Source organism: Protobothrops mucrosquamatus, unplaced genomic scaffold, assembly GCF_001527695.2.
Source record: "Protobothrops mucrosquamatus isolate PMUCROS unplaced genomic scaffold, P.Mucros_1.0 scaffold2474, whole genome shotgun sequence".
Lineage (NCBI taxonomy): Eukaryota > Metazoa > Chordata > Lepidosauria > Squamata > Viperidae > Protobothrops > Protobothrops mucrosquamatus.
Window position 1 is genome coordinate 1 of NW_015388544.1, and position 27666 is coordinate 27666.

General features: G+C 37.8%; 3 protein-coding genes across 6 annotated transcripts; 1 reads left to right on the forward strand and 2 right to left on the reverse strand.

Moving 5' to 3' along the window:
* Nucleotides 1-600: 600 nt before the first annotated feature.
* Nucleotides 601-8213, reverse strand: LOC107295748 (HAUS augmin-like complex subunit 2). Its single transcript, XM_015825070.1, has 6 exons — nt 8177-8213; nt 6609-6730; nt 4550-4619; nt 3104-3236; nt 1428-1536; nt 601-1030 (listed from the first exon to the last, which is right to left on the reverse strand). Exons 1-6 carry the CDS (start codon nt 8211-8213, stop codon nt 881-883), a joined length of 621 nt encoding a protein of 206 aa, XP_015680556.1. The 3' UTR covers nt 601-880.
* Nucleotides 8214-8911: 698 nt separating this feature from the next.
* HAUS2 (HAUS augmin like complex subunit 2) lies at nt 8912-17566 on the reverse strand. The gene is made up of 6 exons (XM_015825074.1): nt 17284-17566; nt 15111-15203; nt 12670-12739; nt 11211-11343; nt 9746-9854; nt 8912-9350 (listed from the first exon to the last, which is right to left on the reverse strand). The coding sequence occupies exons 1-6, from the start codon at nt 17374-17376 to the stop codon at nt 9201-9203; spliced, it is 648 nt and encodes a 215-aa protein (XP_015680560.1). The 5' UTR covers nt 17377-17566; the 3' UTR covers nt 8912-9200.
* A 175-nt stretch (nt 17567-17741) lies between these two features.
* LRRC57 (leucine rich repeat containing 57) lies at nt 17742-26011 on the forward strand. 4 transcript variants are annotated; one of them, XM_015825076.1, is made up of 7 exons: nt 17742-17909; nt 18755-18809; nt 20964-21149; nt 21996-22131; nt 22602-22870; nt 24043-24228; nt 25441-26011. In XM_015825076.1, exons 3-7 carry the CDS (start codon nt 21066-21068, stop codon nt 25480-25482), a joined length of 717 nt encoding a protein of 238 aa, XP_015680562.1. In that variant the 5' UTR covers nt 17742-17909; nt 18755-18809; nt 20964-21065; the 3' UTR covers nt 25483-26011. The 4 variants fall into 4 exon arrangements, with proteins under 4 accessions (XP_015680562.1, XP_015680561.1, XP_015680564.1 ...); XM_015825075.1 differs by lacking the exon at nt 18755-18809; XM_015825078.1 differs by lacking the exon at nt 18755-18809 and having other exon boundaries at nt 20991-21149.
* The last annotated feature ends 1655 nt before the right edge of the window (nt 26012-27666 follow it).

Here is a 27666-nt window from a genome sequence, read left to right on the forward strand (position 1 = left end):
TATTCTCAGGTTTCGCTGCTTACATTTACTAGAGCAGTATTTTCTTAAGTAGTATAAAAATGAAAACTCTTGAAAATACCCAAGAAAGCAAACAAATGGCTCATCAAAGAAACCCAGAGTTCTCACTTGAGGCACAAATGACTAGGTTGAAAATTTGGACACATTATGCAAAGATCTAGCTCTTTGGAGAAGGCTATAATGCTGGGAAAGGTGAAAAAAAGAGAAGAGAATGACCAGCAGCAAGGTGGATGGACTCAGTTACAGCGGTGATGAGTGTCCTAGCACCAGCTGCATAGAACTCTTTAAGCATTGTGACTTTTTGTATTATCTGAACCCTAGGCAGCTCATATTTTTAGTTTCCGAAAACCAAATATGTTGCAAATGCTGGTTTCTAAAAATCTCAAATAGTGGCTTGTTGCAAATTTTATAATAAACAACATAATTCTTAATATACATCACCAACACAATATGAGCAGAAAGGAAGGAGGATGCAAGGTAGCAAGTTGACATTTTCACTTAAAAGCTCACACTTTGAACTGTTATTGACAGACATCTGGATCAAATAAGCAATGAAGCCAAAGTTAGCTTTTTAAATTTGGTTTATTTGCTTGCTAAAAATAACACATATATACCTAAAAGAGATGTTATTTAAGACAGTGTTATTACAACCTTTCCTTAAAACATCCCTCAGGCACTTAAGAGAAATTCTCAGTAATTTAATATCTGTCACCAGTTTCCATACAACACTATTTCCATATATAAATATTCATTTCAGAATCATGATGCAAATAGTTATACATCTGAAAACAAAAATAAAATGCATGTGTATTTTATTAAAAAATTGTTAGCCTTGGAATAGGAAAAGAGAAAAATAAATGTATTATCGTATGCTTTTGAAAGAACAATCTAATCCAGCAATCAGTTGTGTATTTTCAAAGATTCCTTTTTGTTTCTCTCTCCACTCCAAGATTTGTTCTGCCAGTTCTTCGATCTCTGTTACCAATAAGTCCATCTTTGCTAATGCACTACTCTGTAATATAATATGAAAATAAATATTTCAATAGTATTTGGTAAGATTTCAACATCTTGAAAGCTAAAAAAAGCTCAAAGCTACTGTAATTTTATTAATATATGCTAGTTTATGCCATACACACTGTTTGAGAATAAGAAAAGTAGTAAAAAATAATATCTTTTCATTTCAGGAGGAAGTATAGTATGAAATGAAGTACTGTAGCAATTTGCATTTCCCCCAAAGCATTTCCCTTATGTTTTTTCAGGTTACAAATCTGTCATGTAGTAGACTGGTACTATATTTCAAGATTAAGAAATAAATATGTTCTTAGTACTATCCAAAAAGCTGAACTTGTAAATTATCCTTAAGGGAAAAGAAAGAGTATTAGTGAAATGTTAAAATATTTGCTACTTACCATATTTCTAATGTTTTCAGGTATTTGAGGGATTCTTCTTACAGTAAGAAAGTGGGATTCTAATTTTTCAATAAAAGCTACTGCCAGTGCCAGCAATTGTACCACATCTCTAAAGTACAAGCAAAGATGCATTATTCCATATTCCGTAGTTTGAGAAGTTTTAAGAATCTTTGGATTTTATTTCTAAATTCTCCCTAGGGTTGCCAGGTGTCCACTATTTGAGTGGACAGTCCACTTTTTTCACATTATGTTCACTATTTTTTTTCACAAAATAGTGGACATTTTTTTTATTCAAAAGCTTTATGATGAAATGGTACGTAATCTAAAGCTGTACAGTCTACTTTTTTTACTACTTAAACCCCCCCCCCCGCTTGTCCGCTATTTTTTGGAAGCAGACCTGGCAACCCTAATTCTCCCCTATTTAAACATGGATTTAAACATTATACCAACTTTCTATATAAAGACAATAAACATTGTTAAACCTGAAATATACCCCAGTCAAGACTGAACACCCTATTTTTTGCCAAAAAAATCAATATGTCTAAAACCCTAGGAGAAAAATTTTAAAAAATGTTTTTCTTTCTATTTTTCCAACAAAAGTCTCTGAAGAATCATACCAGGGTATTAATATAAAAGCTTAAAATAATTCTAAATAGCAAAATCTAAGATAAAACTATTTAAAAAGAGACCAAATGCTTCTATAAATAAGTAAAAATGTGAATAACTAAGTATTCACATACCCCTTTCAAATGTACAGAGAAGATTGTCAAACTTCTCAAGGAAAGATCCTCTCCCAAAGCTTAGCCATTAACACCTTCAACAGGGATGGGCCAGAGAGTTGGGCCTCTAAGGTAGATCTCAAAACAGAAGAGGGTTGATATAGGCTCAGTAATGGTTTAAAGCAGGGGTGTCAAACTGGCGGCCCATGGACTGGATGCGTCACACACAGGCCACGCCCACCCCGGCTCCGCAAAGGCAAAAAACCGTCGTGATAGGTCACATGATGCAATCAAGTTTGACACCTGTTGTTTAAAGTAATGTGCCCAGACTATTTAGAGCTGTAAAAATGAATACCAACCATATAAGGTGTGCCATGAAACAAACAGCACAAGAAATATCAAGATATGATGCACTCCAGTGATCCCTTTGATGTGCTCGTGGACTATATTTTCATACTATGTATTTTGATTAAATGAGAAATTGATAAAATATATCCAGCACAACCGTAAAACGTAGCTGACAGAAGCTGTCTTCTGATGTTAAAAATAAGTCTTTGGGTTCTTCTCATTCAGGAGCTAAGATAAAAATGTGTGTTTTACAAATACCAGCACATTGTCACTGTACATTATTATTATTATTATTATTATTATTATTATTATTATTATTATTATTATTCGCCTGTACAAAAGGAAAGGTAGCAAGAATGAATACAAACTTTACAGGGAAACGTGTTTGGCAGAAATGTTAAGAATGCAAGGGTAGGTTGAAAAATAGTGGATCCAATGCAGTCAATGCAGTCAATTCGGAGGAGTGAATGGATGTTGAAAGAAGCAAAAGCAGTTGTGCATACTAGTGTATTTCTGTCCACTTTTATCAGCCCCAAACTCTACTGGACTCTCACAGATTTCACCAATAATAAATACTAAGTAAACATACAAAATTAGGACAATTGATACCTATGGAAGGCAGCTTCTATAGGCAGACTTTCTCGACACAGTGGTTTAACCAGCCTTTGCCTCAGAGCTCTTTTGCTCTTTAGCACTGCATCCAGGTGCCTGTTCATCGCTTGCAAAGCCTGGCACTTCTGAGCTATGAAAAAGAAAATGTCAAAGTAAAACTGGCTGGTGCATTAATGTACATCACGATTGCAGAACATTTGGAGGAAAAAAAACTACATTAGATCATAGTCTTCCCAATATGAATTCTGGCACATTGTCAGGAGACACCTGGATTAATTAAAACGCAAGTAATAAGAGAGAGAGAGAAAAGAGGGGGGAAAGGATTTATATAATAGTTCAGGAAGTACTAGGCTTGCCAGGCAACTGCTGAACAATCTAATTAGTACATTCCAATGTTACTCTGGATTGATAGTTCAATTTCTGAATACCATCCCAAAATTCTTACAGCAAGTATGACAGAACACACTGGAATTATATTCAACTTCGTAAAAGGACTTTTTCTCATATAATGGGAGTGTCCTTTTTCTCCTTTGCAACTCTTTGCAACCGATTGGTGATATCCTCACAAATTGATCCTCATGGTATAAAGGAGTGTATTTCAATCCCATATCCTGTGTAATTATTTTAATGTATGCTGTTCTTCAAAACAATATTGCCAAAGAGGCTTACAGCATCCACAAGGCTTCTAAAGGTAACAATCTCTCTCTTCCCACTCGAGCAGATAATGCTGCATTTTTTAAGCACCCTGGCAGACCAGTTTGATCTAATGGATAAGGCACAATTTGAAGCCAGGAGACTGTGGATTTATATATTTAATGGATTTATATGAGTGCCATTACAAATATATGACTGAATGGCTAATATGAAAAATGATAAAAACATATCCCTTGGTGGATGGGACTCAGAGCATGCCCTTATATATGATCAAATAGGATGGGTAGAAATAATCAGAGAGAGATGACCCCATAAGTAACTCAGTCCCAAATCACAAAGGGCTTTAACGATGACTGCCAACACTGTGAATTACACTTTGAAATATACTGGTGGCCAATGCAGCCTGTGGAACTGCGATGTCACATATGCCGAAAAACAGGTATTGCTAACTGACTGTGCCACATTGTGCCACCATGTAAACTTCCAGATGGCCTTCCAGATGCTTGTAAAACATGTTGCAGTAGTCCAATCTAAAGATTCCTAGGGTATAAGTGACTGTGTGACCCCCTTCCTGGGGTACAGACAACAGCTGGATGACTTTGGGCCAGTGACTTTCTCTTAGTCCTAATTACTTGCAAGCCACTTCTGAGAATACTGACAACAAAACAAATAATACAAAAAGAATTTTCCAATTGTATGAACATACAAAATTAACCCAAAGTCTTATATTACGTCCAATTCCTTAACTACCTTCCTCAAAGGTTAAATAGCAACCTTAACAATACTTACTAAGATAAAATGGATGAGTAATATCTGCTGTATCTTTTTCCATTTGCAGGGCTTCAGTCTCCAAATTAATCTGTAACATTAAAACAGTACCTTTAAAATTTCTGTGCAGTTATTTAAAGTATTTAAAGTTACATGAATTCTGCTAAAATGATGCTCCATTATTTTTACAAAAGTGTTTGATATACTGAAATGCAAATGTTTAAATATATCTATTTTTTTATTTTTGCATATGGTTTACTTTACTATATACCTCTTCTTTAGAGTTCACTGGCCAAAAAGACTGGAAACCAGCCAAAAAGACTGGAAACCAGCAAAAACCATCATAACCATGGTCAAGTGACTGCAGAATGCAGCAACCAGCCATAAAAGTGAGCTAGTTTCCAAATGCCCGAAATTTGGTCAGGTGACCATGACCATGGATATGTATTGCAGTCATTGGAATTCCAGAATGGGTCATAAGTAGCTTTGGGGAGAGGGGGGGATCTGTCTTAACTTTAAATTGTCACTAAGCAAGGACTAGTATACAAAAAAGGAAAAAAACACTATAGACCAGGGGTCCCCAACCCCCGGTCCATGGACCAGTACTGGGCCGTGGCATGCCAGCAACCGGTCTGCATAAACAAGCAAAGCCCCATCTGCGGGATGCAGGCAGCACACACACACACCTCCAGTCTACAGAAAAACCTCTCTCCATGGAACCGGTCCCTGATGCCCAAAAGATTGGAGACCTCTGCTATAGACCTATAATATACACTTTTTTTCTCTCTGAAAACATCACAGGTATTATAATATTTGCTGTTGTTGTTAGTTGCGAAGTCGTGTCCGACCCATCGCGACCCCATGGACAACATTCCTCCATGCCTTCCTGTCCTCTATCATCTTCTGGAGTCCATTTAAGCTCACGCCTACTGCTTCAGTGACTCCATCCAGCCACCTCATTCTGTCGTCCCCTTCTTCTATTGCCCTCAATCTTTCCCAGCATTAGGCTCTTCTCCAGTGAGTCCTTCCTTCTCGTTAGGTGGCCAAAGTATTTGAGTTTCAACTTCAGGATCTGACCTTCTAAGGAGCAGTCAGGGTTGATCTCCTCTAGGACTGACCGGTTTGATCGCCTTGCAGTCCAGGGCACTCGCAGGAGTCTTCTCCAGCACCATAGTTCAAAGGCCTCAATTCTTTGGCGCTCAGCCTTTCTTATGGTCCAACTTTCACAGCCATACATTGCAACTGGGAAAACCATGGCCTTGACTATACGAACTTTTGTTGGCAGGGTGATGTCTCTGCTTTTTAGTATGCTGTCTAGATTTGCCATAGCTTTCCTCCCTAGGAGCGTCTTTTAATTTCTTGGCTGCAGTCCCCAGCTGTGGTGATCCTGGAGCCCAGGAAGATAAAATCTGTCATTACCTCCATTTCTTCCCCATCTATTTGCCAGGAATTGAGAGGGCCGGATGCCATGATCTTGGTTTTCTTAATGTTTAGTTTCAAGCCAACTTTTGCACTCCCCTTCTTCACCCGCATCAAGAGGCTCTTTAGTTCCTCTTCACTTTCTGCCCTTAGAGTGGTATCATCTGCATATCTTAGGTTGTTGATATTTCTCCTGGCAATCTTAATTCCAACTTTTGATTCATCTAGCCCTACTTTCTCATGATGTGCTCTGCATGTAAGTTAAATAGGCAGGGCGACAGTATACAGCCTTGCCGGACTCCTTTCCCAATTTTGAACCAATCAGTGGTTCCGTGTCTAGTTCTCACTGTTGCTTCTAGACCCGCATATAGGTTTATCAAGAGACAAATTAGATGGTTTGGTACTCCCATCTCTTTAAGAACTTGCCACAATTTGTTGTGATCCACACAATCAAAGTCTTTAGAATAGTCAATGAAGCAGAAGTAGATGTTTTTCTGGAACTCCCTAGCTTTCTCCATGATCCAGCGTATGTTATATTAAAGAAGTTTTAAACTGATTTCTTTTCTGGAACAGAAGGTATTGTGACTAATGGAACAAATGTTCACACTTCACATCATTTTTATTAAAATAAGTCTTGTTCTAGTACTAAAATATTATTTACCCGGCTGACTTCAGCTTGGAGATCAGCAATTTGTTCTGCTTCTGAGAAATAAGTAAAACAAGCAGATGGTTTTCTACATATATCTAGGGTCCCCTGCAGAAGAAAAGAAAAAGACAAACCAACTCAAACACCATGAAGTTTGGAATATTTACTTGTAAATAAAGATCAATTAATTCTGAAACAATTAAAAATGTATAAACTGATTAAACTATCACTTACTAGGAGAGACCGACACACAGAATACATACCTATATCTTTTTAAGTGTTTTATTCTTTATGTTGCTTTGTGTTCCAAAAGTAAAATCTACGGTTGAAAATTACTCTTGTATCATTTTCTGGTTTAGTAATCAATCTTAAAAATCTAAAATTCTTTATATACCTCAGAATATCAAGTTTATGCAATAACACGCAAAGGTAATTTGACCAAAATATGGGTCTATTATGAAGAGTAGGTTATTCTAACAACAATCAAAGGATTCTATTAAAATAGAAGTGATTACTAATGAGGGGCAGAATGCAATTCACATATTTATGAAAAACATGTTTTATATATTGCTTATCTTTTGAAAAATGATGTATTAGGGTGGTGCAACATTATTGAATGAATAAGAAAACTTAGGTGTGCACTTTATATAGTGTGTCCACTCTCCAAGTGGAGCAAATAAACACAGACAGCTTGTATGATAAAAGAACAGAAAGTTGGACAAATAGGTTTACAAAATGGACAATTGGCAAAAGGGACAAATTGGGGGGGAGAGAAATAGGACTTTTTACGTTTCTTGGAATGGGTGATAAAAATTACAGCAAAAACTGCAAAAATGTACTTAGGCCTACATATATATAACATTACTTCTTCCAGCATCATTTTTTTCAACTGCAATATTTTTCCAACAATCTTTATTTTCAAATGTCATGATACAAATCTATGAGAACCCATGTGACTTACAAATTACATTAATCTTAAATTTGAATGGGCTGGATTGAAGTCGATTGCTGGAATCAGGAAATAAATTAAGTAATGTAAATCATTCTAATCTAGATCATTGAGTCTGTCAACAGATGAGGAAAGAAAAAAGCAAACAATTTACAATATACTACTGTGAAAATAGTCCAAAATAATAAAATTATAAACACTCAAAAAGCCAGATTTTAAGGCAATTCGTGCTGGATGCAAAAACGTGAGAACAAACGAAATGACATGTCTTCCTTTTGCCAGACATCTAGGATCCTTAGACAGAGGGAAATAGTCTGCTCCTTTCAGAAATTAATTCCTAGTTAATTGACTATGGCACCAGATCTGACACAAGGGTTACTTACAAACATGTCCGGTTTTTTTTTTCAAAGTAGCTTTTCAAATCATAAGCACGCTCTATGAAAATCAGTGGAAATTCCCACATAAATCACAGTGGGCGTACATATCCCGAAGTATTTACACAATAAATACAGTGTCTAGGGTAGAGGAAGATTCAAATCGCATTTTGTTCCAATCAGTACACTTTTTTTGCGTCACATTTATTTCGTGGGATCCAAAAACATACAGGACCTAGTTACAATAGAGTGGCATTTACATTCCTGTAGACACGCAGACGTGCCGAAGTTTGTCATGCTTATTTCGAAACAAAATGACCAAGCGTGCAGCAGAATCAGCGCAACATCCTAAATCGCGAGAAAGCTGCTTTTCCAAAGTAATTCCGGAAGAAAAAGGCGGGCCGTGTTTAANTATTCTCAGGTTTCGCTGCTTACATTTACTAGAGCAGTATTTTCTTAAGTAGTATAAAAATGAAAACTCTTGAAAATACCCAAGAAAGCAAACAAATGGCTCATCAAAGAAACCCAGAGTTCTCACTTGAGGCACAAATGACTAGGTTGAAAATTTGGACACATTATGCAAAGATCTAGCTCTTTGGAGAAGGCTATAAAGGTGAAAAAAAGAGAAGAGAATGACCAGCAGCAAGGTGGATGGACTCAGTTACAGCGGTGATGAGTGCTCTAGCACCAGCTGCATAGAACTCTTTAAGCATTGTGACTTTTTGTATTATCCGAACCCTAGACAGCTCATATTTTTAGTTTCCGAAAACCAAATATGTTGCAAATGCTGGTTTCTAAAAATCTCAAATAGTGGCTGTTGCAGATTTTATAATAAACAACATAATTCTTAATATACATCACCAACACAATATGAGCAGAAAGGAAGGAGGATGCAAGGTAGCAAGTTGACATTTTCACTTAAAAGCTCACACTTTGAACTGTTATTGACAGACATCTGGATCAAATAAGCAATGAAGCCAAAGTTAGCTTTTTAAATTTGGTTTATTTGCTTGCTAAAAATAACACTAAATAACACTAAAAAGAGATGTTATTTAAGACAGTGTTATTACAACCTTTCCTTAAAACATTCCTCAGGCACTTAAGAGAAATTCTCAGTAATTTAATATCTGTCACCAGTTTCCATACAACACTAGTTCCATATATAAATATTCATTTCAGAATCATGATGCAAATAGTTATACATCTGAAAACAAGAATAAAATGCATGTGTATTTTATTAAAAAATTGTTAGCTTTGGAATAGGAAAAGAGAAAAATAAATGTATTATCGTATGCTTTTGAAAGAACAATCTAATCCAGCAATCAGTTGTGTATTTTCAAAGATTCCTTTTTGTTTCTCTCTCCACTCCAAGATTTGTTCTGCCAGTTCTTCGATCTCTGTTACCAATAAGTCCATCTTTGCTAATGCACTACTCTGTAATATAATATGAAAATAAATATTTCAATAGTATTTGGTAAGATTTCAACATCTTGAAAGCTAAAAAAAGCTCAAAGCTACTGTAATTTTATTAATATATGCTAGTTTATGCCATACACTGTTTGAGAATAAGAAAAGTAGTAAAAAATAATATCTTTTCATTTCAGGAGGAAGTATAGTATGAAATGAAGTACTGTAGCAATTTGCATTTCCCCCAAAGCATTTCCCTTATGTTTTTTCAGGTTACAAATCTATCATGTAGTAGACTGGTACTATATTTCGAGATTAAGAAATAAAGATGTTCTTAGTACTATCCAAAAAGCTGAACTTGTAAATTGTCCTTAAGGGAAAAGAAAGAGTATTAGTGAAATGTTAAAATATTTGCTACTTACCATATTTCTAATGTTTTCAGGTATTTGAGGGATTCTTCTTACAGTAAGAAAGTGGGATTCTAATTTTTCAATAAAAGCTACTGCCAGTGCCAGCAATTGTACCACATCTCTAAAGTACAAGCAAAGATGCATTATTCCATATTCCGTAGTTTGAGAAGTTTTAAGAATCTTTGGATTTTATTTCTAAATTCTCCCCTATTTAAACATGGATTTAAACATTATACCAACTTTCTATATAAAGACAATAAACATTGTTAAATCTGAAATATACCCCAGTCAAGACTGAACACCCTATTTTTTGCCAAAAAAATCAGTATGTCTAAAACCCTAGGAGAAAAATTTTTAAAAATGTTTTTGTTTCTATTTTTCCAACAAAAGTCTCTGAAGAATCATACCAGGGTATTAATATAAAAGCTTAAAATAATTCTAAATAGCAAAATCTAAGTTAAAACTATTTAAAAAGGGACCAAATGCTTCTATAAATAAGTAAAAATGTGAATAACTAAGTATTCACATACCCCTTTCAAATGTACAGAGAAGATTGTCAAACTTCTCAAGGAAAGATCCTCTCCCAAAGCTTAGCCATTAATACCTTCAACAGGGATGGGCCAGAGAGTTGGGCCTCTAAGGCAGATCTCAAAACAGAAGAGGGTTGATATAGGCTCAGTAATGGTTTAAAGCAGGGGTGTCAAACTGGCGGCCCACGGACTGGATGTGTCACACACAGGCCACGCCCACCCCGGCTCCGCAAAGGCAAAAAGTCACGATAGGTCACATGATGCAATCGAGTTTGACACCTGTTGTTTAAAGTAATGTGCCCAGACTATTTAGAGCTGTAAAAATGAATACCAACCATATAAGGTGTGCCATGAAAAAAACAGCACAATAAATATCAAGACATGATGCACTCCAGTGATCCCTTTGATGTGCTCGCGGACTATATTTTCATACTATGTATTTGATTAAATGAGAAATTGATAAAATATATCCAGCACAACCGTAAAACGTAGCTGACAGAAGCTGTCTTCTGATGTTAAAAATAAGCCTTTGGGTTCTTCTCATTCAGGAGCTAAGATAAAAATGTGTGTTTTACAAATACCAGCAGATTGTCACTGTACATTATTATTATTATTATTATTATTATTATTATTATTATTATTATTATTATTATTATTATTATTCTTCGCCTGTACAAAGGGAAAGGTAGCAAGAATGAATACAAACTTTACAGGGAAACGTGTTTGGCAGAAATGTTAAGAATGCAAGGGTGGGTTGAAAAATAGTGGATCCAGTGCAGTCAATGCAGTCAGTTCGGAGGAGTGAATGGATGTTGAAAGAAGCAAAAGCAGTTGTGCATACTAGTGTATTTCTGTCCACTTTTATCAGCCCCAAACTCTACTGGACTCTCACAGATTTCACCAATAATAAATACTAAGTAAACATACAAAATTAGGACAATTGATACCTATGGAAGGCAGCTTCTATAGGCAGACTTTCTCGACACAGTGGTTTAACCAGCCTTTGCCTCAGAGCTCTTTTGCTCTTTAGCACTGCATCCAGGTGCCTGTTCATTGCTTGCAAAGCCTGGCACTTCTGAGCTATGAAAAAGAAAATGTCAAAGTAAAACTGGCTGGTGCATTAATGTACATCACGATTACAGAACATTTGGAGGAAAAAAAACTACATTAGATCATAGTCTTCCCAATATGAATTCTGGCACATTGTCAAGAGACACCTGGATTAATTAAAAAGCAAGTAATAGAGAGAGAGAGAGAAAAGAAGGGGAAAAGGATTTATATAATAGTTCAGGAAGTACTAGGCTTGCCTGGCAACTGCTGAACAATGTAATTAGTACATTCCAATGTTACTCTGGATTGATAGTTCAATTTCTGAATACCATCCCAAAATTCTTACAGCAAGTATGACAGAACACACTGGAATTATATTCAACTTCGTAAAAGGACTTTTTCTCATATAATGGAAGTGTCCTTTTTTTCTCCTTTGCAACTCTTTGCAACCGATTAGTGATATCCTCACAAATTGATCCTCATGGTATAAAGGAGTGTATTTTAATCCCATATCCTGTATTATTATTTTAATGTATGCTGTTCTTCAAAACAATATTGCCAAAGAGGCTTACAGCATCCACAAGGCTTCTAAAGGTAACAATCTCTCTCTTCCCACTCGAGCAGATAATGCTGCATTTTTAAGCACCCTGGCAGACCAGTTTGATCTAATGGATAAGGCACAATTTGAAGCCAGGAGACTGTGGATTTATATATTTAATAGATTTATATGAGTGCCATTACAAATATATGACTGAATAGCTAATATGAAAAATGATAAAAACATATCCCTTGGTGGATGAGACTCAGAGCATGCCCTTATACATGATCAAATAGGATGGGTAGAAATAATCAGAGAGAGATGACCCCATAAGTAACTCAGTCCCAAGTCACAAAGGGCTTTAACGATGACTGCCAACACTGTGAATTACACTTTGAAATATACTGGTGGCCAATGCAGCCTGTGGAATTGCGATGTCACATATGCCGAAAAACAGGTATTGCTAACTGACTGTGCCACCACATTGTGCCACCACGTAAACTTCCAGATGGCCTTCCAGATGCTTGTAAAACATGTTGCAGTAGTCCAATCTAAAGATTCCTAGGGTATAAGTGACTGTATGACCTCCTTCCTGGGGTACAGACAACAGCTGGATGACTTTGGGCCAGTGACTTTCTCTTAGTCCTAATTACTTGCAAGCCACTTCTGAGAATACTGACAACAAAACTATAAAACAAATAATACAAAAAGAATTTTCCAATTGTATGAACATACAAAATTAACCCAAAGTCTTATATTACATCCAATTCCTTAACTACCTTCCTCAAAGGTTAAATAGCAATCTTAACAATACTTACTAAGATAAAATGGATGAGTAATGTCTGCTGTATCTTTTTCCATTTGCAGGGCTTCAGTCTCCAAATTAATCTGTAACATTGAAACAGTGCCTTTAAAATTTCTGTGCAGTTATTTAAAGTATTTAAAGTTACATGAATTCTGCTAAAATGATGCTCCATTATTTTTACAAAAGTATTTGATATACTGAAATGCAAATGTTTAAATATATCTATTTTTTATTTTTGCATATGGTTTACTTTACTATATACCTCTTCTTTAGAGTTCAATGGCCAAAAAGACTGGAAACCAGCCAAAAAGACTGGAAACCAGCAAAAACCATCATAACCATGGTCAAGTGACTGCAGAATGCAGCAACCAGACATAAAAGTGAGCTGGTTTCCAAGTGCCCGAAATTTGGTCAGGTGACCATGGATATGTATTGCAGTCATTGGAATTCCAGAATGGGTCATAAGTAGCTTTGGGGAAAGGGGGGGATCTGTCTTAACTTTAAATTGTCACTAAGCAAGGACTAGTATACAAAAAAGGAAAAAAACACTATAGACCAGGGGTCCCCATCCCCCGGTCCATGGACCAGTACCGGGCCATGGCATGCCAGCAACCGGTCTGCATAAACAAGCAAAGCCCCATCTGCGGGATGCAGGCAGCACACAAAACTACACCCCCTCCGGTCCGTGGAAAAACCTCTCTCCATGGAACCGGTCCCTGGTGCCCAAAAGATTGGGGACCTCTGCTATAGACCTATAATATACACTTTTTTTTCTCTGAAAACATCACAGGTATTATAATATTTGTTGTTGTTATTAGTTGCGAAGTCGTGTCCGACCCATCGCGACCCCATGGACAACATTCCTCCAGGCCTTCCTGTCCTCTATCATCTTCTGGAGTCCATTTAAGCTCACGCCTACTGCTTCAGTGACTCCATCCAGCCACCTCATTCTCTGTCATCCCCTTCTTCTATTGCCCTCAATCTTTCCCAGCATTATGCTCTTCTCCAGTGAGTCCTTCCTTCTCATTAGGTGGCCAAAGTACTTGAGTTTCAACTTCAGGATCTGGTCTTCTAAAGAGCAGTCAGGGTTGATCTCCTCTAGGACTGACTGGTTTGATCGCCTTGCAGTCCAGGGGACTCGCAGGAGTCTTCTCCAGCACCATAGTTCAAAGGCCTCAATTCTTTGGCGCTCAGCCTTTCTTATGATCCAACTTTCACAGCCATACATTGCAACTGGGAAAACCATGGCCTTGACTATACATACTTTTGTTGGCAGGGTGATGTCTCTGCTTTTTAGTATGCTGTCTAGATTTGCCATAGCTTTCCTCCCCAGGAGCAACCATCTTTTAATTTCTTGGCTGCAGTCCCCATCTGTGGTGATCCTGGAGCCCAGGAAGATAAAATCTGTCATTACCTCCATTTCTTCCCCATCTATTTGCCAGGAATTGAGAGGGCCGGATGCAGTGATCTTGGTTTTCTTAATGTTGAGTTTCAAGCCAACTTTTGCACTCTCCTTCTTCACCCGCATCAAGAGGCTCTTTAGTTCCTCTTCACTTTCTGCCCTTAGAGTGGTATCATCTGCATATCTTAGGTTGTTGATATTTCTCTCGGCAATCTTAATTCCAACTTTTGATTCATCTAGCCCAGTGGTTCTCAACCTGTGGGTCGGGACCCCATTTGGGGTCGATCGACCATTTCACGGGGGTCGCCAAGCAAGGCTGTCCGCCATTTTTTTGTCCGCCATTTTTCCCCTTTTCCGGCGGGTGCCTTACCTCCCTTGGGCTGGGCCAGCTGGTGGTCGGCCTGCTCCGTCTCTGCCGCTTGCCAGCTACGCCTCGGCCGGCGCAGGGGGCGGAACCGCGCATGTGCAGCGCTCCCGGGCAGGGAAAGTCCTCGACTTACGACCGGTTGGGTAGTCCTCGACTTACGACCGGTTTAGTCCTCGACTTACGACCAGTTTAGTCCTCAACTTACGACCGGTTTAGTCCTCGACTTATGACCGGTTGGGGTCACGGCATTAAAAAGGTTGAGAACCACTGATCTAGCCCTTTCTCATGATGTGCTCTGCATATAAGTTAAATAGGCAGGGCGACAGTATACAGCCTTGCCGGACTCCTTTCCCAATTTTGAGCCAATCAGTGGTTCCGTGTCCAGTTCTCACTGTTGCTTCTAGACCCGCATATAGGTTTCTCAAGAGACAAATAAGATGGTCTAGTACTCCTATCTCTTTAAGAACTTGCCACAATTTGTTGTGACCCACACAATCAAAGGCTTTAGCATAGTCAATGAAGCAGAAGTAGATGTTTTTCTGGAACTCCCTAGCTTTCTCCATGATCCAGTTTAAACTGATTTCTCTTCTGGAACAGAAGGTATTGTGACTAATGGAACAAATGTTCACACTTCACATCATTTTTATTAAAATAAGTCTTGTTCTAGTACTAAAATATTATTTACCCGGCTGACTTCAGCTTGGAGATCAGCAATTTGTTCTGCTTCTGAGAAATAAGTAAAACAAGCAGATGGTTTTCTACATATATCTAGGGTCCCCTGCAGAAGAAAAGAAAAAGACAAACCAACTCAAACACCATGAAGTTTGGAATATTTACTTGTAAATAAAGATCAATTAATTCTGAAACAATTAAAAATTTATAAACTGATTAAACTATCACTTACTAGGAGAGACCGACACACAGAATACATACCTATATCTTTTTAAGTGTTTTATTCTTTATGTTGCTTTGTGTTCCAAAAGTAAAATCTACTGTTGAAAATTACTCTTGTATCATTTTTTGGTTTAGTAATCAATCTTAAAAATCTAAAATTCTTCATATACCTCAGAATATCAAGCTTATGCAATAACACGCAAAGGTAATTTGACCAAAATATGGGTCTATTATGAAGAGTAGGTTATTCTAACAACAATCAAAGGATTCTATTAAAATAGAAGTGGTTACTAATGAGGGGCAGAATGCAATTCAAATATTTATGAAAAATATGTTTTGTATATCACTTATCTTTTAAAATATGATGTATTAGGGTGGTGCAACATTATTGAATGAATAAGAAATCTTAAGTGTGCACTTTATATAGTGTGTCCACTCTCCAAGTGGAGCAAATAAACACAGACAGCTTGTATGATAAAAGAACAGAAAGTTGGACAAATAGGTTTACAAAATGGACAATTGGCAAAAGGGACAAATTGGGGGGGGGGGAGAGAAATAGGACATACTAACTTTTTATGTTTCTTGGAATGGGTGATAAAAATTACAGCAAAAACTGCAAAAATGTACTTAGGCCTACATATATATAACATTACTTCTTCCAGCATCATTTTTTTAAACTGCAATATTTTTCCAACAATCTTTATTTTCAAATGTCATGATAGAAATCTACGAGAACCCATGTGACTTACAAATTACATTAATCTTAAATTTGAATGGGCTGGATTGAAGTCGATTGCTGGAATCAGGAAATACATTAAGTAATGTAAATCATTCTAATCTAGACCAGTGGTGGCAAACCTATGGCACGGGTGCCAGAGGCAGCAGTCAGAGCCCTCTCTGTGGGCACCGCCGCCGTGTGCCAAAAAAAAAAAAAAGGTTCAATCAGTCAATTTCAACTTCTCATGGGAAAAAAAGATCTTGCAAAGTTGGATTTGATTGATTGAACTTTTTAGTCCCACCCAGTTACCATCGCAGCCACGCCTACCCAATGGGCCACACCCACCCGACACCCAACGATGCATAAGTGGGTTTTGGGTTGCAGTTTGGGCACTCGGTCTCTAAAAGGTTCGCTATCACTGATCTAGACCATTGAGTCTGTCAACAGATGAGGAAAGAAAAAAGCAAACTACTGTGAAAATAGTCCAAAATAATAAAATTATAAACACTCAAAAAGCCAGATTTTAAGGCAATTCGTGCTGGATGAAAAACTGAGAACAAACGAAATGACATGTCTTCCTTTTGCCAGACATCTAGGAACCTTAGACAGAGGAAAATAGTCTGCTCCTTTCAGAAATTAATTCCTAGTTAATTGACTATGGCACCAGATCTGACACAAGGGTTACTTACAAACATGTCCGGGTTTTTTTCAAAGTAGCTTTTCAAATCATAAGCGCGCTCTATGAAATTCAGTGGAAAATCACAGTGGACGTACATATCCCGAAGTATTTACATAATAAATACAGTGTCTAGGGTAGAGGAAGATTCAAATCGCATTTTGTTCCAATCAGTGCACTTTTTTTGCGTCACATTTAGTTCAACCCTAGGTTTTTGTATGTCCTGGATCAATGTTATCTCACCGTAAATGTAAGGACATCTGTGCGTCTGCACGGCTTCAAACAGTACGAATAAAGCTTTGTTTTACTGGTTCGCACGTCGTCTTAGTCGCGTTGTAGGATTTAGCGCTCTTTCGACGAAAAGGTTTCATTAAGGCCTTCTTTTTCCGCCCGGCACAAATTAGACCCCCAAAAAACCAGCTGCAGCACCTACAAATCATGAGAATGAGTAATCTGGGCTTCTTTCATTCTGGCGCCCAGACTCCTTTCTTAAAGCTTGGCACTTGTTTGGGAGATCCACACCGCCTCGGAGGCGATTCTTATTTGCAAGGAAAGAACCAGCCGCCCCACCTGAGACACCACTCCCGCGGAGAGAGCCCGCGCCAACATCAGTCCCGCCGCCGTGGGCTGCATGGGCTCCCAGGGGTTGTTGGAGGAAGCCATGGATAGGCAGCTCCGGGCGTAGCACGTGCGCACGCGCGCGCTCCTCGCCCGCCTAGGAAGAGCCTCCCGGAGACGCCTGGGACGCTCACGCCGCCATCTTGAGTGCGGCCAAACTGCTCTCCCGCCACGCGAGTCTCTAACCACCAAGGAAGACCGAAGGAGATTCCTCACACTTCCGCTATGGACAGTCCCGACCACGATCTATCCCAGCGGGGTCCACCGAAGCATTGACTCATCTGTACGAAGAGTGGCGGCTTTTCCTGCTAAATGAGGCATCCGGAAGCAAATGGCGACTTTTTCGGCCATTTTGATTGTGGCGGAAGGGACTCGGGTACTCTGGGTAATCCTCTCATCCTCGAGATTCTCAAATAATTTTGCGAGCGGAGAGCCACGCCATTAGAGGCGAGCCTGGCTGTCATCCGGGTGTTTGGCTCCTTCGCGGACGACTAAACTCGCCTGGCTGCTGTTTCTCGTCGTGCTGCGTATACGTGTTGCTAGGATGCGAGGCTGTGCCGGCTAGTAAAGGGACGAAGGTAATCCGCTCCTCCTTTTCGGGATCTCTCTTGGTTACTTTCCCTCGGGGATCAACTGAGGGCGTTGGAGTCGAAGTAAGAGGGGCTGAAGTTGGTAGGTCAAGATCAACTCCGTTAGAAAGTGCAAGGATAAAAATCGGGACGATCATTGGATGGCAGCGAAGAAAAAAACTTTTGGTCTGGTGGTTTATTGAGGAAGGGAGGGCGGAAGATCGGGCTAAATTCTCATCCAGTTTTTTTGTAGCCGCAACGTACCATCCTGGAAAGTTTAATCCCTTTTGAGATTTGGCTTTCGTACCGCGCTAAACCATAGTGTGCTTGGTTTGTGTTCATGCAGTGTGACCTGTTTAGTAAACTGTAGTTAACTGGATCCAGTTTGTCATCTGAATTAGCGTGCGTGGGATTAGAGCAGGGGTAGTCAACCTTGGCTCTTTTATGACTCGTGGACTTCAACTCCCAGAATTCCTGAGCCAGCCATGCTGGCTCAGGAATTCTGGGAGTTGAAGTCCACGAGTCATAAAAGAGCCAAGGTTGACTACCCCTGGATTGGATTAGAGAGTGATTTGAGTGTGGCTTACTTCAAAGGAGGCGTAATTTTTCCTGCGAAGTTCCGTAATTGGGTTGATGCTGCCCCTCCCTTACGCTGCCTGCCTGTGTCTTTTGGTGGGAGAAAAAGATGACATCGTGAGTTGTCCTGCTTAATTTTTTTCCTTGCTTATCTGTAAGAGGAAGTAAATGTTCACCTAAATATCATTTGTTGGGAGCCCTTGATGGTCAAAACTGAGGTTATCCCAAATTCTCAGAGTTAAGTCTGACTCCACTTTCCCACCCTTCTCCTTACACAGTTTTCACAGTTCCAAGTAAAGGAAAATGAACAGCTAGTGCAAAAGCCAGTGAAAGGTAAATTGAATAATACAGATAGTCCTCGATTTACAATCATTTGTTTATGACTATTCGAAATTACAATGGCATTGAAAAAAGTGAGTGATGACTGGCTTTCACATGACTATTGCAGCATCCCTACAGTCATGTGATCAAAATTTGGGCGCTTGGCAACTGGCATGTATTTATGATGCTTGCAGAGACCTGGGATCATGTGATCACCTGTGGTGACCTGACAAGCAAAGTCAATGAGGAAGAGATTCACTTAACCATGTTACTAACTTAACAACTGCATTGTTAACAACTGTGGCAAGAAATGTCTTAAAATGGGCAACTCTTTTAACAACTGTCTTGTTTAGCAATGGTAATTTTGGGTTTAATTGTTGTAAGTCAAGGACTACTGTACTGTCTAACTCTAAAACATTGTTAGATAACAAACTTTTAATATGCCAGTGTGGGGAGAAAAAATGTATTGCTATTAACAATAAAGGCTGCATAGCATTAGTTGAATGGATACATGAACTTAATGTATAATCTCTACAGCATGGGGGTCAAACTCGCCGCGTCACGTGATGTGTCGCAATGTATTGCAACTCTTTTTGCATTGCCGGAGCCAGGGTGGGCGCAGCCTCCGTATGAGGCAACCGGCCCGCAAGCCAGCAGTTTGACACCCCTGCTCTACAGTATTTCTTTGTAGTACTGCTGGTTTGTCACTGAAAACAGTAATTAATCAGGCCATGTTAAGGAAGGCAAAATTAGAAACAGTGCGTACCTTGTTACTATTGGATTAGTGTTGATGCAATGAATTCCAACATCCTTTTCATGTAAGCCTGGATACTTTATTACTCATCACTCATTATAGGAAAGGGGATCAAAGCTACACTGATGAAGCAATATTGTATTGCCAGCCTTTATTTTAGAATACTTTGTGAGGATAGTAGATGTGAGCATATGCTAAGAGCTCCTATACATGTGTTTTAGAATAGAAAACTTTGACTTCAGGAGGAACATATTTAGAAAGCCTGTTGATTTTATACGAAACAAATCTTGTGACTGCAACACTAGAGAAAGCTGTGTTAGAGAAAGCTGTGCAATTCTATTCATATGTGGTCAAAGGGAAGCACAGCTCACTGGAAGCTATAACTGTGTGGAGTCTTGTACTGCATGGATTTATTTACAGTGGTACCTCGGTACTCATTATTAATTGGTTCCAGGAGGTGTGATGAGTACCAAAAACAATAAGTACCAAACACATTTTTCCATAAGAAATAATGTATTGAGTCACAAGGTAGCCTACACCGATGAATTCTAGCTTGTGTGTTGATTAACAAATGAACAATGAGTACTGAGACAAAATTTTTGCATCAAAATGAGTTGAGTATCAAATTCAATGAGTTTCAAAGCAGTTGAGTACCAAGGTACCACTGTATTTGCCAAGGGTTCTATGCTGCTAAATTCCTATAGGCTGTAAATGGCTTACAAAATCTATAGGGTTAAAAGCATTAGTCACATCAAAGCCTTAACCAACAATTGCGTAGGCCAAACCTCTCCATCCCTAAATATGTTTTCCAAACATCAAACTCTTTATAGCTATTTAGAAGCCCAAGGACTTCCTTCTTGGGTGTAAGCAGTGGAGATGTGGAGCCATTACCAAGAAGGCTTGCCTGCAGTTTTAATTTTTTATTTTTTTTAAATTCAGTTTTATGTGCGTGTATTTGGAAAAATGCTGAATCTCTGAAGTGGAGGTTAATTAATTGCAATGGATTCTAACACTATAATAACTATCTGTTTAGTTACTATTATATAATGTATCTACTTTTTCAGCAGTTGGGAATTAATCTTTCTGAATATAGAAGCATAAACATGCTCACTGAAAACATACTTTTGAACAGGTCTTCTTTTCAGGTTAGCATGAGTTTAATACAATGTTTTCATTTATCACTTCCATCTTTTCTGTTTTATAGCAACATTTTCATATATTTCTATCTTATTACTAGTGAATGTTATGTTAAGAATAATTTTATGCAATGGTGATGATCTGAGTAACTTACGTTTACTTGAGCCAGTGGCATGGATGACTGGGCCCTAATTTACCATAGAGGTGAGAATATTGAGAAGAAAATCATGTGGATACATCTTTATTTAATATATTCTCAATTTACTTTTTAATAGAAAGTAATTTCATGTTGCCTAATGTAGTGTGACTAAGAGGGACTCCACTACACATCTGCCACAATCCTTTGGTTTGCCAGTTGCAAAGACAAGAACAGAAAGATGGGAAACAGTGCCTTAAAAGCACATTTGGAGACAGCCCAAAAAACAGGAGTATTCCAATTAACTGGAAAAGGCCTTTCTGAGGTAAATGTCAATTTTGTGAACATATAGCACAAAAAACCATTTTCATTTACTCCGTAAAATGCTAGAAAGATAAAATTATATCTTGCTTTGAAATTCAGAATATTGTCTTTTTGATTACCATATTTATGGACTGAATTTGGCTATTTTAGATTTTTATATTTTGGACCATTTCAAGCTTGGAGTAGGCTATTCTGGTCTTATTGGAAATCCAATAAGTATAGTTTAAAATCAAAGTATTTTATTTTCAGCTTGATATTATCCAGTTTGTTTGTTTTTTTTAATCCTGAAACAAAATGTTTGTCTCAAAATGTAGCATTTAATGTTGGAATATTTCTGAATGCGTTCAATCTGAATGCAATATATTCTGCATACTTCTAATAAAAATGTTGAATATGTTCTATAGAAATGTTGATACTATTCTATATTATAGAAATCAGTTTAGATTTCTAAAGGTAGAACATTTAATGGAAGCTTACCCCTGTTGACCGTATTTAAAAATTGTAATTCTGTACAGTTTTACTAAAGCTCTCTGACTTGGATTTAATTTTTAAAAAGAAATATGACTTAATGGGCTGTTATATCCATTAAGCACCTGTGGCAGTTCATATTATATTTTATTTATTTTGATTTTGCATAATATGAAATATTCTATTGCATTGAGTTTTGTTTCTTCCAATTATGGTTAATTGATTTTGGAAGATTTCCCAATCCTTTTCCAATCTTTCATTATTTTGGGTATGTAAGATTACAAAACATAAATTTTATTACAAATCTTTCTGATTCTGTATATTTGTTGAAGTTTTTAATGCTTGGAATAATTTCATCAATATCTGAATTCTTTTTCAGTTTCCTGAAGATCTGCAGAAGTTCGCAAGTAATCTCAGAACGATAGATTTGTCCAACAATAAGCTTGAATCACTCCCACCTTTAATAGGAAAATTTTCTGTATTAAAAAGTCTTGCTTTAAATCACAACAGACTGAGTATGTTTACTTAAGTATTTTTAGCTTGCTATATATTGCATATTAAATAATGTTTCAGCACTAACAAAGATTTATTTGTAACTGCAGTTACTTGTTACTAAGGTTATGCATTACTGAATGCTAAGGTAATCAAAATTATTTTGATTTTTATGAAATAGGGACTTGGTCAGCTTGAATAATTTTTATTAATTGCTCTGTTGTTCTTTTCCCACATCTTCTCAACTGCAAGAGTTCTGATGAAAAGTGGAGCCTGTATATTAATGCAGGCAATTTGGCAGTATATGAGTAGAATAAATAAATTATATCTGATATATTATATATCGTATATTACAAAAGAACATTCCATTATATTACGAATGTTTATTCTAAGGAGCATTATATAGCAGAATAAAATATTCAGTCTTGACATTTTAATAATTGTTCTTTTTTCTTAGCAGCATGGTTTAATTCTATTTATAATTTATTGCTAGCTATATTACCTGAGGAACTCGGCAAGCTGAAAAAGCTGGAAATTCTACATCTGAACAGTAACCAATTGACACGTTTACCTAGCAGCTTTGGACAACTTGCAGCACTAAAGACTCTGAGCCTTTCCGGAAACAAGCTTCAAATTATACCTATTCAGCTATGCAGTCTTCATCATATAGATGTGGTGGATCTTTCCAGAAATCAGATCCAGACTATTCCAGATACAATAGGAGAGCTACAGGCCATTGAACTTAACTTAAATCAGAATCAGGTCTGGAAGTATATTTTTGTAGTTGAGCATTCTTATGTGTTGTCATAAATACTATGGGATGGAGATATAGTTAGTGCTATAAGCCAAATTTGACAAGAGGTGGTGGTGGGGGGGTTGGCATTAAAGGTAGTCTTCAGTTAACAATAGTAATTAGGCCTGAAATTTGCTAAACAATGTAGTCATAAAGTCGACGTTGTAAAGTGCCTTCACTTAGCAATGGCAACTATGACAGTCCCCATTGTTGTTAACCAAATCCCACTAGTTGTTAGGAGAGGACCCATCTTGATCCAAGCCATCTCTCCCTCCCAGCCTCAAGCCTGAGTAAGGTAAGGGACTGCCCCCTCTGGCCCTATATCCACCCACCTATCTTCCCCATCTCTCTCCTTGGCTTCCCTGCCCAGCGGCACTGCCTGGTGATGCTGGCAGTGCTGGTGGCGCTGGGGCTGAAATAGGGGCCTGGGGCCTTCAATCAGCCACCCCAGGCCTTTACTTCAGCCACAGCACCATCAAGTAGTTCTTTCTCAAGTCCCATATGGTGGTCAGGCACCCCAGTTTCACACTGCAAGGCCCTAGTCATCCTTGCTGTCCTGCACTTCACGAGCTTTGCCACACCTAGCGGAACTTTTCCATCTTCCGCTGCTGACAAAGTGCGCCTGTCTTGGCCTCATGTGAGAATGGCGTGCGTGAAATTACATTTGGTGCGAGCTGAAATGAGAAAATTACTAACATTCTTTTTTTAGGGACATTTAATAAAATGTCGAAATAGTTTTATTAATAAAATCAAGAATTAACTCTTAACATTCTAAACTGATGTTAACATTGATGGACAAAATATAAACCATATTGATCCAAGTTGATAGATTCATCTCTTCTGTGAAAATTAATAATACAATCACCTTTTAAATGTGTAATTAAGTGGAGATAGTCTGCAATTGTAACTATGCATTGTGCTGAAATTGTAGTAGGAGTTTTCAGCAATCCTATTGTCATGGTGGCTTGATTAGTTATAGCAAAACAAACCCAGTTCACATATAGTCAACAAATATAGGACTTTTTTTTTAGAAATATGAGTAATACTTTTTGTTTTCTTATTTAATTGTTCTAATTGCGGAGACATACTATGATCATTGTAATCATTTTTTTTTTCTTTCGCTTCTTTGGGCATATAACAGATTTCCCAGATCTCCTCCCAGATCTCTCGTTGTCCACGCCTCAAAGTTCTGCGCCTTGAAGAAAACTGTCTAGAACTAAGTGTACTTCCTCAGAGTATTCTTAGTGATTCTCAGATCTCTCTAATTGCTCTAGAGGGTAATCTTTTTGAGATCAAGAAACTCCGAGACTTGGATGGATATGACAAGGTTTGTTGGAAAATCCTATATATGTATTTCTCTTTTCAACTAATTCAGCAGTAACATTTTACCATATATTTGGGTAGGGTAGTGTTCAAATGACATCAGATGTTAAATGAAATCAGAAAGAAAATGTCTAGATAGCAATTTGTATGGCCACTTTAAGCTTGAACTCCTGATTCATCTTTAAGTTTTGAAAAATAGTTACAACATTTTCCTAATTAATAGATTAAAATATCAGAGTTGTATGAGTATTTCAAAAATATTCTCTGGCTTATTGCACTAAACCCCTGTACCTTTCAAATTTGTCAAAGTGGTTATTTAGTTTTATATTTAGTTATGAGTATCACAGCACTGTTATTAAAATCTTCATATGAGAGGTGGCATTTTATAAGGACCATGCCTATCAAAAGATTCCCTCAAACTGAACCTCACTTCTTTTGACAACATAGACTTCCCCATATAGGCTTCTTGACAATTGTGGTTTGTTTTTGCCCTTTTCTCAGATGTTTCTTTGACCTTCCAATGTAGCTTACAACTAACCAGGCCTGATCCTGCTTTTTTTTTTTAATCAGTCAAGGTTAAATAGATGCTGCCCCTTACTATTTCATTGCACATACAGGCTTTTATATAAAGCTATATTGTCAATTAAAACTTGCACTCCTATTAAACCTCTTTGGATCAAATTCAGCAAAACCTATGCAGTATGTTCTTGTTTGGTATTCATCCAAAAAACTTTAAGCCATAACTATCTGTGCGGCCCTATGCTATTCTGGGATCTCTTAGTCTTCAAGTGCGATGCACTATATATATTTGCGGAACATTGAAAACTGAGAAAGAAGGAAGCATGAAATACTATTCTAGTCCGATTTCTGTTCTTGGTTGTTGAAATCTATATAACTATGATTTAAAAGACTGCAATTTTAAAGTTAACTACAATGGACATTAGTGGCAAGTTATATTATTAAAACATGTGCCCTCTTGTATTGATTGAACACTACTTTATCAAACTAGCTATGAACCTCTTGTCCAACAGCAGGAGATTTAGGAAAGGAAAGATATTGAAACTGCAACTAGTCAGTAGAAATAGATTATGTACTAAACAGAAAAAAATAGGAAATCATGAAACTAGAAATAAATTCTTTGCGAGATATCTAGAACTTGATTAGAACTTGATTCATGTGGTATGTTTATCAATAAAACTTTTTTTTAACATTTTAGTATATGGAGAGATTCACAGCTACAAAGAAAAAATTTGCCTGAACTACTGTGCCAGTTTTATCTCGTGTATGAAAAGGCAACAAGAAATGTCACTGATGTGTGGATCCAAAATGCAACAAGCCTGTTGGGAGAATGACATTCAAGACTTTATATAAAGTCATAAGAGAACAGTGGCCTCCTGGTTTCAAAATGCCTTGATATCTTAGATCTCACAAAATGAATCCAAGAATTGGTAGCCTTGGATATAATGCTTAGCATCCACTTGTTAAGTCTCCATCTACAAGGATTAAGAAGAAAAATTCAAAATGACCTGAGATGAAGCGGCTTTATGACAGTTCCTGACAACTTCATACATAGGAGGCAAGGCAGATGGAGATAATGGGCTAAGTGTATAGGATCATCTGCCAGGAGGCTCACTAATTCAATATAGATTAAAGTCCATCTCTTAGCTTTAAATATTTTACAGTGTATGTAGGGCTGTAAAAATTACAGACAATAGAAGCACAAATTATGAATGAGCAGATAATGGCTTAATATACCTAATAAAAATAGTCCTATATTCACATCACAATCACATTCTCTAGATAGTTTGTCTTCCACTTGCTAGTCAAATAGTTCACCTTAGTGTGCTAAACTGATGGCTTGCATAATAAGATACTGTTTGCATTTGAATCTTCATGGGAGTAAAAACTCCATTGTTTGGGGGAGGTGTTGATCACTGAATTGATGCCTTATGCAAAAAACACCCATGAGTATTTAAAATATGCAACCTTGGAATAATTTACATGCTTTTTACAAAAGACCATACCTCCACAACTTTCTTAAACCTTTTGGCACCTTTTGACAAAATAAGCTGAAATATATTCTTATGTAATTGGAATGGCAAACATATGCAGCTGAAGCTTTCTGTAAAATGTACTGTTCGTGTAAATGAAATTTAAATTAAAAGCAACTCTACAACCCTAGGAAATGATCATAAATGAAAATGACTGGATGTTTTGACTTCCGGTTTATGTTACGGGATGGGATATAGGAAGGCAGGGCTCTGCCTTCCGCACCCGATTTCACCCTGCTGGGGGCCCTAAAAAGGGCCTAAAATCGTCCCGAAGAGGCAATGAAGAGGAGGGGTGTCTTGTTGATCACAGAGAGATGGCGGTCTTTCCGTTCGATCCAAGGAAAGCCCTCCAAATCAGCAGGGGAAAGACCGGCTACATTCCTGTGGCCATTAGCTGCTGACAACCGAAGAAGGGAAAAGCACTACTTAATATATCGTAAACAGCATGTTTGGAACTGGGTGAGAATACTGATCTTTTGTTTACTCTTTTACAACTGAACTTCCTGGGAAAGGCTCCCAAGAAGCTAAAAATCTCCAGATGTAAATGGAAGCTGCGTTTTAATTTTATTGGGGGCAGAAACATACAATACTGAGGTGGAAATAACATAAAGCTACAGTTTTGAGAACTGAGATAATTGTTAAGATTTTCTCTTTGAAAAAAAAATGGAAGTGAAATATAAGAAATCAATCCTTTATTTTAAGAGTGGGAAATGGATTTTGAATGACATCTAGTGGTGGATTTGTGTATAGCACCATAATTTGCTTCCTGGATACTTGGGGGAACAGCTGGCAATAAAGGAAAATATTTTGGCATACTGTCAGGTTCCCAAAGAAATTGTCTTTTCATGTTATTTTATTTTCTGTAGCTTTTCTTTGTGGTCTGCCATTCTGTTGGGAGGGGGGAGCTTTTGGGAATGCTTTGCACTGTCTGCTATGATGTCCTTCCTCCAGGGGATGGAATGTCTCACCCTTATCTGAGAGACGGTTTGCGCTTGGAGCCAGAAGAAATTGAAAGTTAGAAAGATCTTGAGGAGCCTGCCAAAAATACTGGTTACCAAAACACGATGCCACCTGTGGATTGGTTGGGATTCAAATGAACACTGGGACCCTGGGGGGGAGTAGTATTAAATGCTACTTTTAATATATTGCTTCGCGGGTTTTTCTCTCAGATCTTGCCTTGATTCCCTGCTATCACTAGCCCCCAATAAAAGTTCCTTTTAAGACAATGCCTGTTTCAAGAGTTCTGCTTTCTTGGGTGGCTTAGCTGAGGTAGGTCCTTGCATAAGGCAAGATCTGCATAGTGCCCAACGCAGAGAGGCAGCTGCCCTATCAAGGTGGGTTGCAACTGACATGCCCCTTCCTACCGGTGATATGGAAGAGGGTGAACTGGA

Bases quoted from the DNA above. Each gene is read 5' to 3' on its own strand.
- LOC107295748 (XM_015825070.1), bottom strand. From the start codon at position 8,213: ATGACAAACTTCGGCACGTCTGCGTGTCTACAGGAAT. The intron at 3,237-4,549 runs GTAAGTATTGTT...TCTTTTTCATAG, and splicing joins TACTCATCCATTTTATCTTA to CTCAGAAGTGCCAGGCTTTG. The intron at 1,537-3,103 runs GTATCAATTGTC...CTTGTACTTTAG, and splicing joins ATAGAAGCTGCCTTCCATAG to AGATGTGGTACAATTGCTGG.
- HAUS2 (XM_015825074.1), bottom strand. From the start codon at position 17,376: ATGGCTTCCTCCAACAACCCCTGGGAGCCCATGCAGCCCACGGCGGCG. The intron at 15,204-17,283 runs GTGGGGCGGCTG...TTTCTTCTGCAG, and splicing joins CCGCGGGAGTGGTGTCTCAG to GGGACCCTAGATATATGTAG. The intron at 11,344-12,669 runs GTAAGTATTGTT...TCTTTTTCATAG, and splicing joins TACTCATCCATTTTATCTTA to CTCAGAAGTGCCAGGCTTTG.
- LRRC57 (XM_015825076.1), top strand. From the start codon at position 21,066: ATGGGAAACAGTGCCTTAAAAGCACATTTGGAGACAGCCCAAAAAACA. The intron at 21,150-21,995 runs GTAAATGTCAAT...ATTCTTTTTCAG, and splicing joins CTGGAAAAGGCCTTTCTGAG to TTTCCTGAAGATCTGCAGAA. The intron at 22,871-24,042 runs GTCTGGAAGTAT...GGCATATAACAG, and splicing joins TTAACTTAAATCAGAATCAG to ATTTCCCAGATCTCCTCCCA.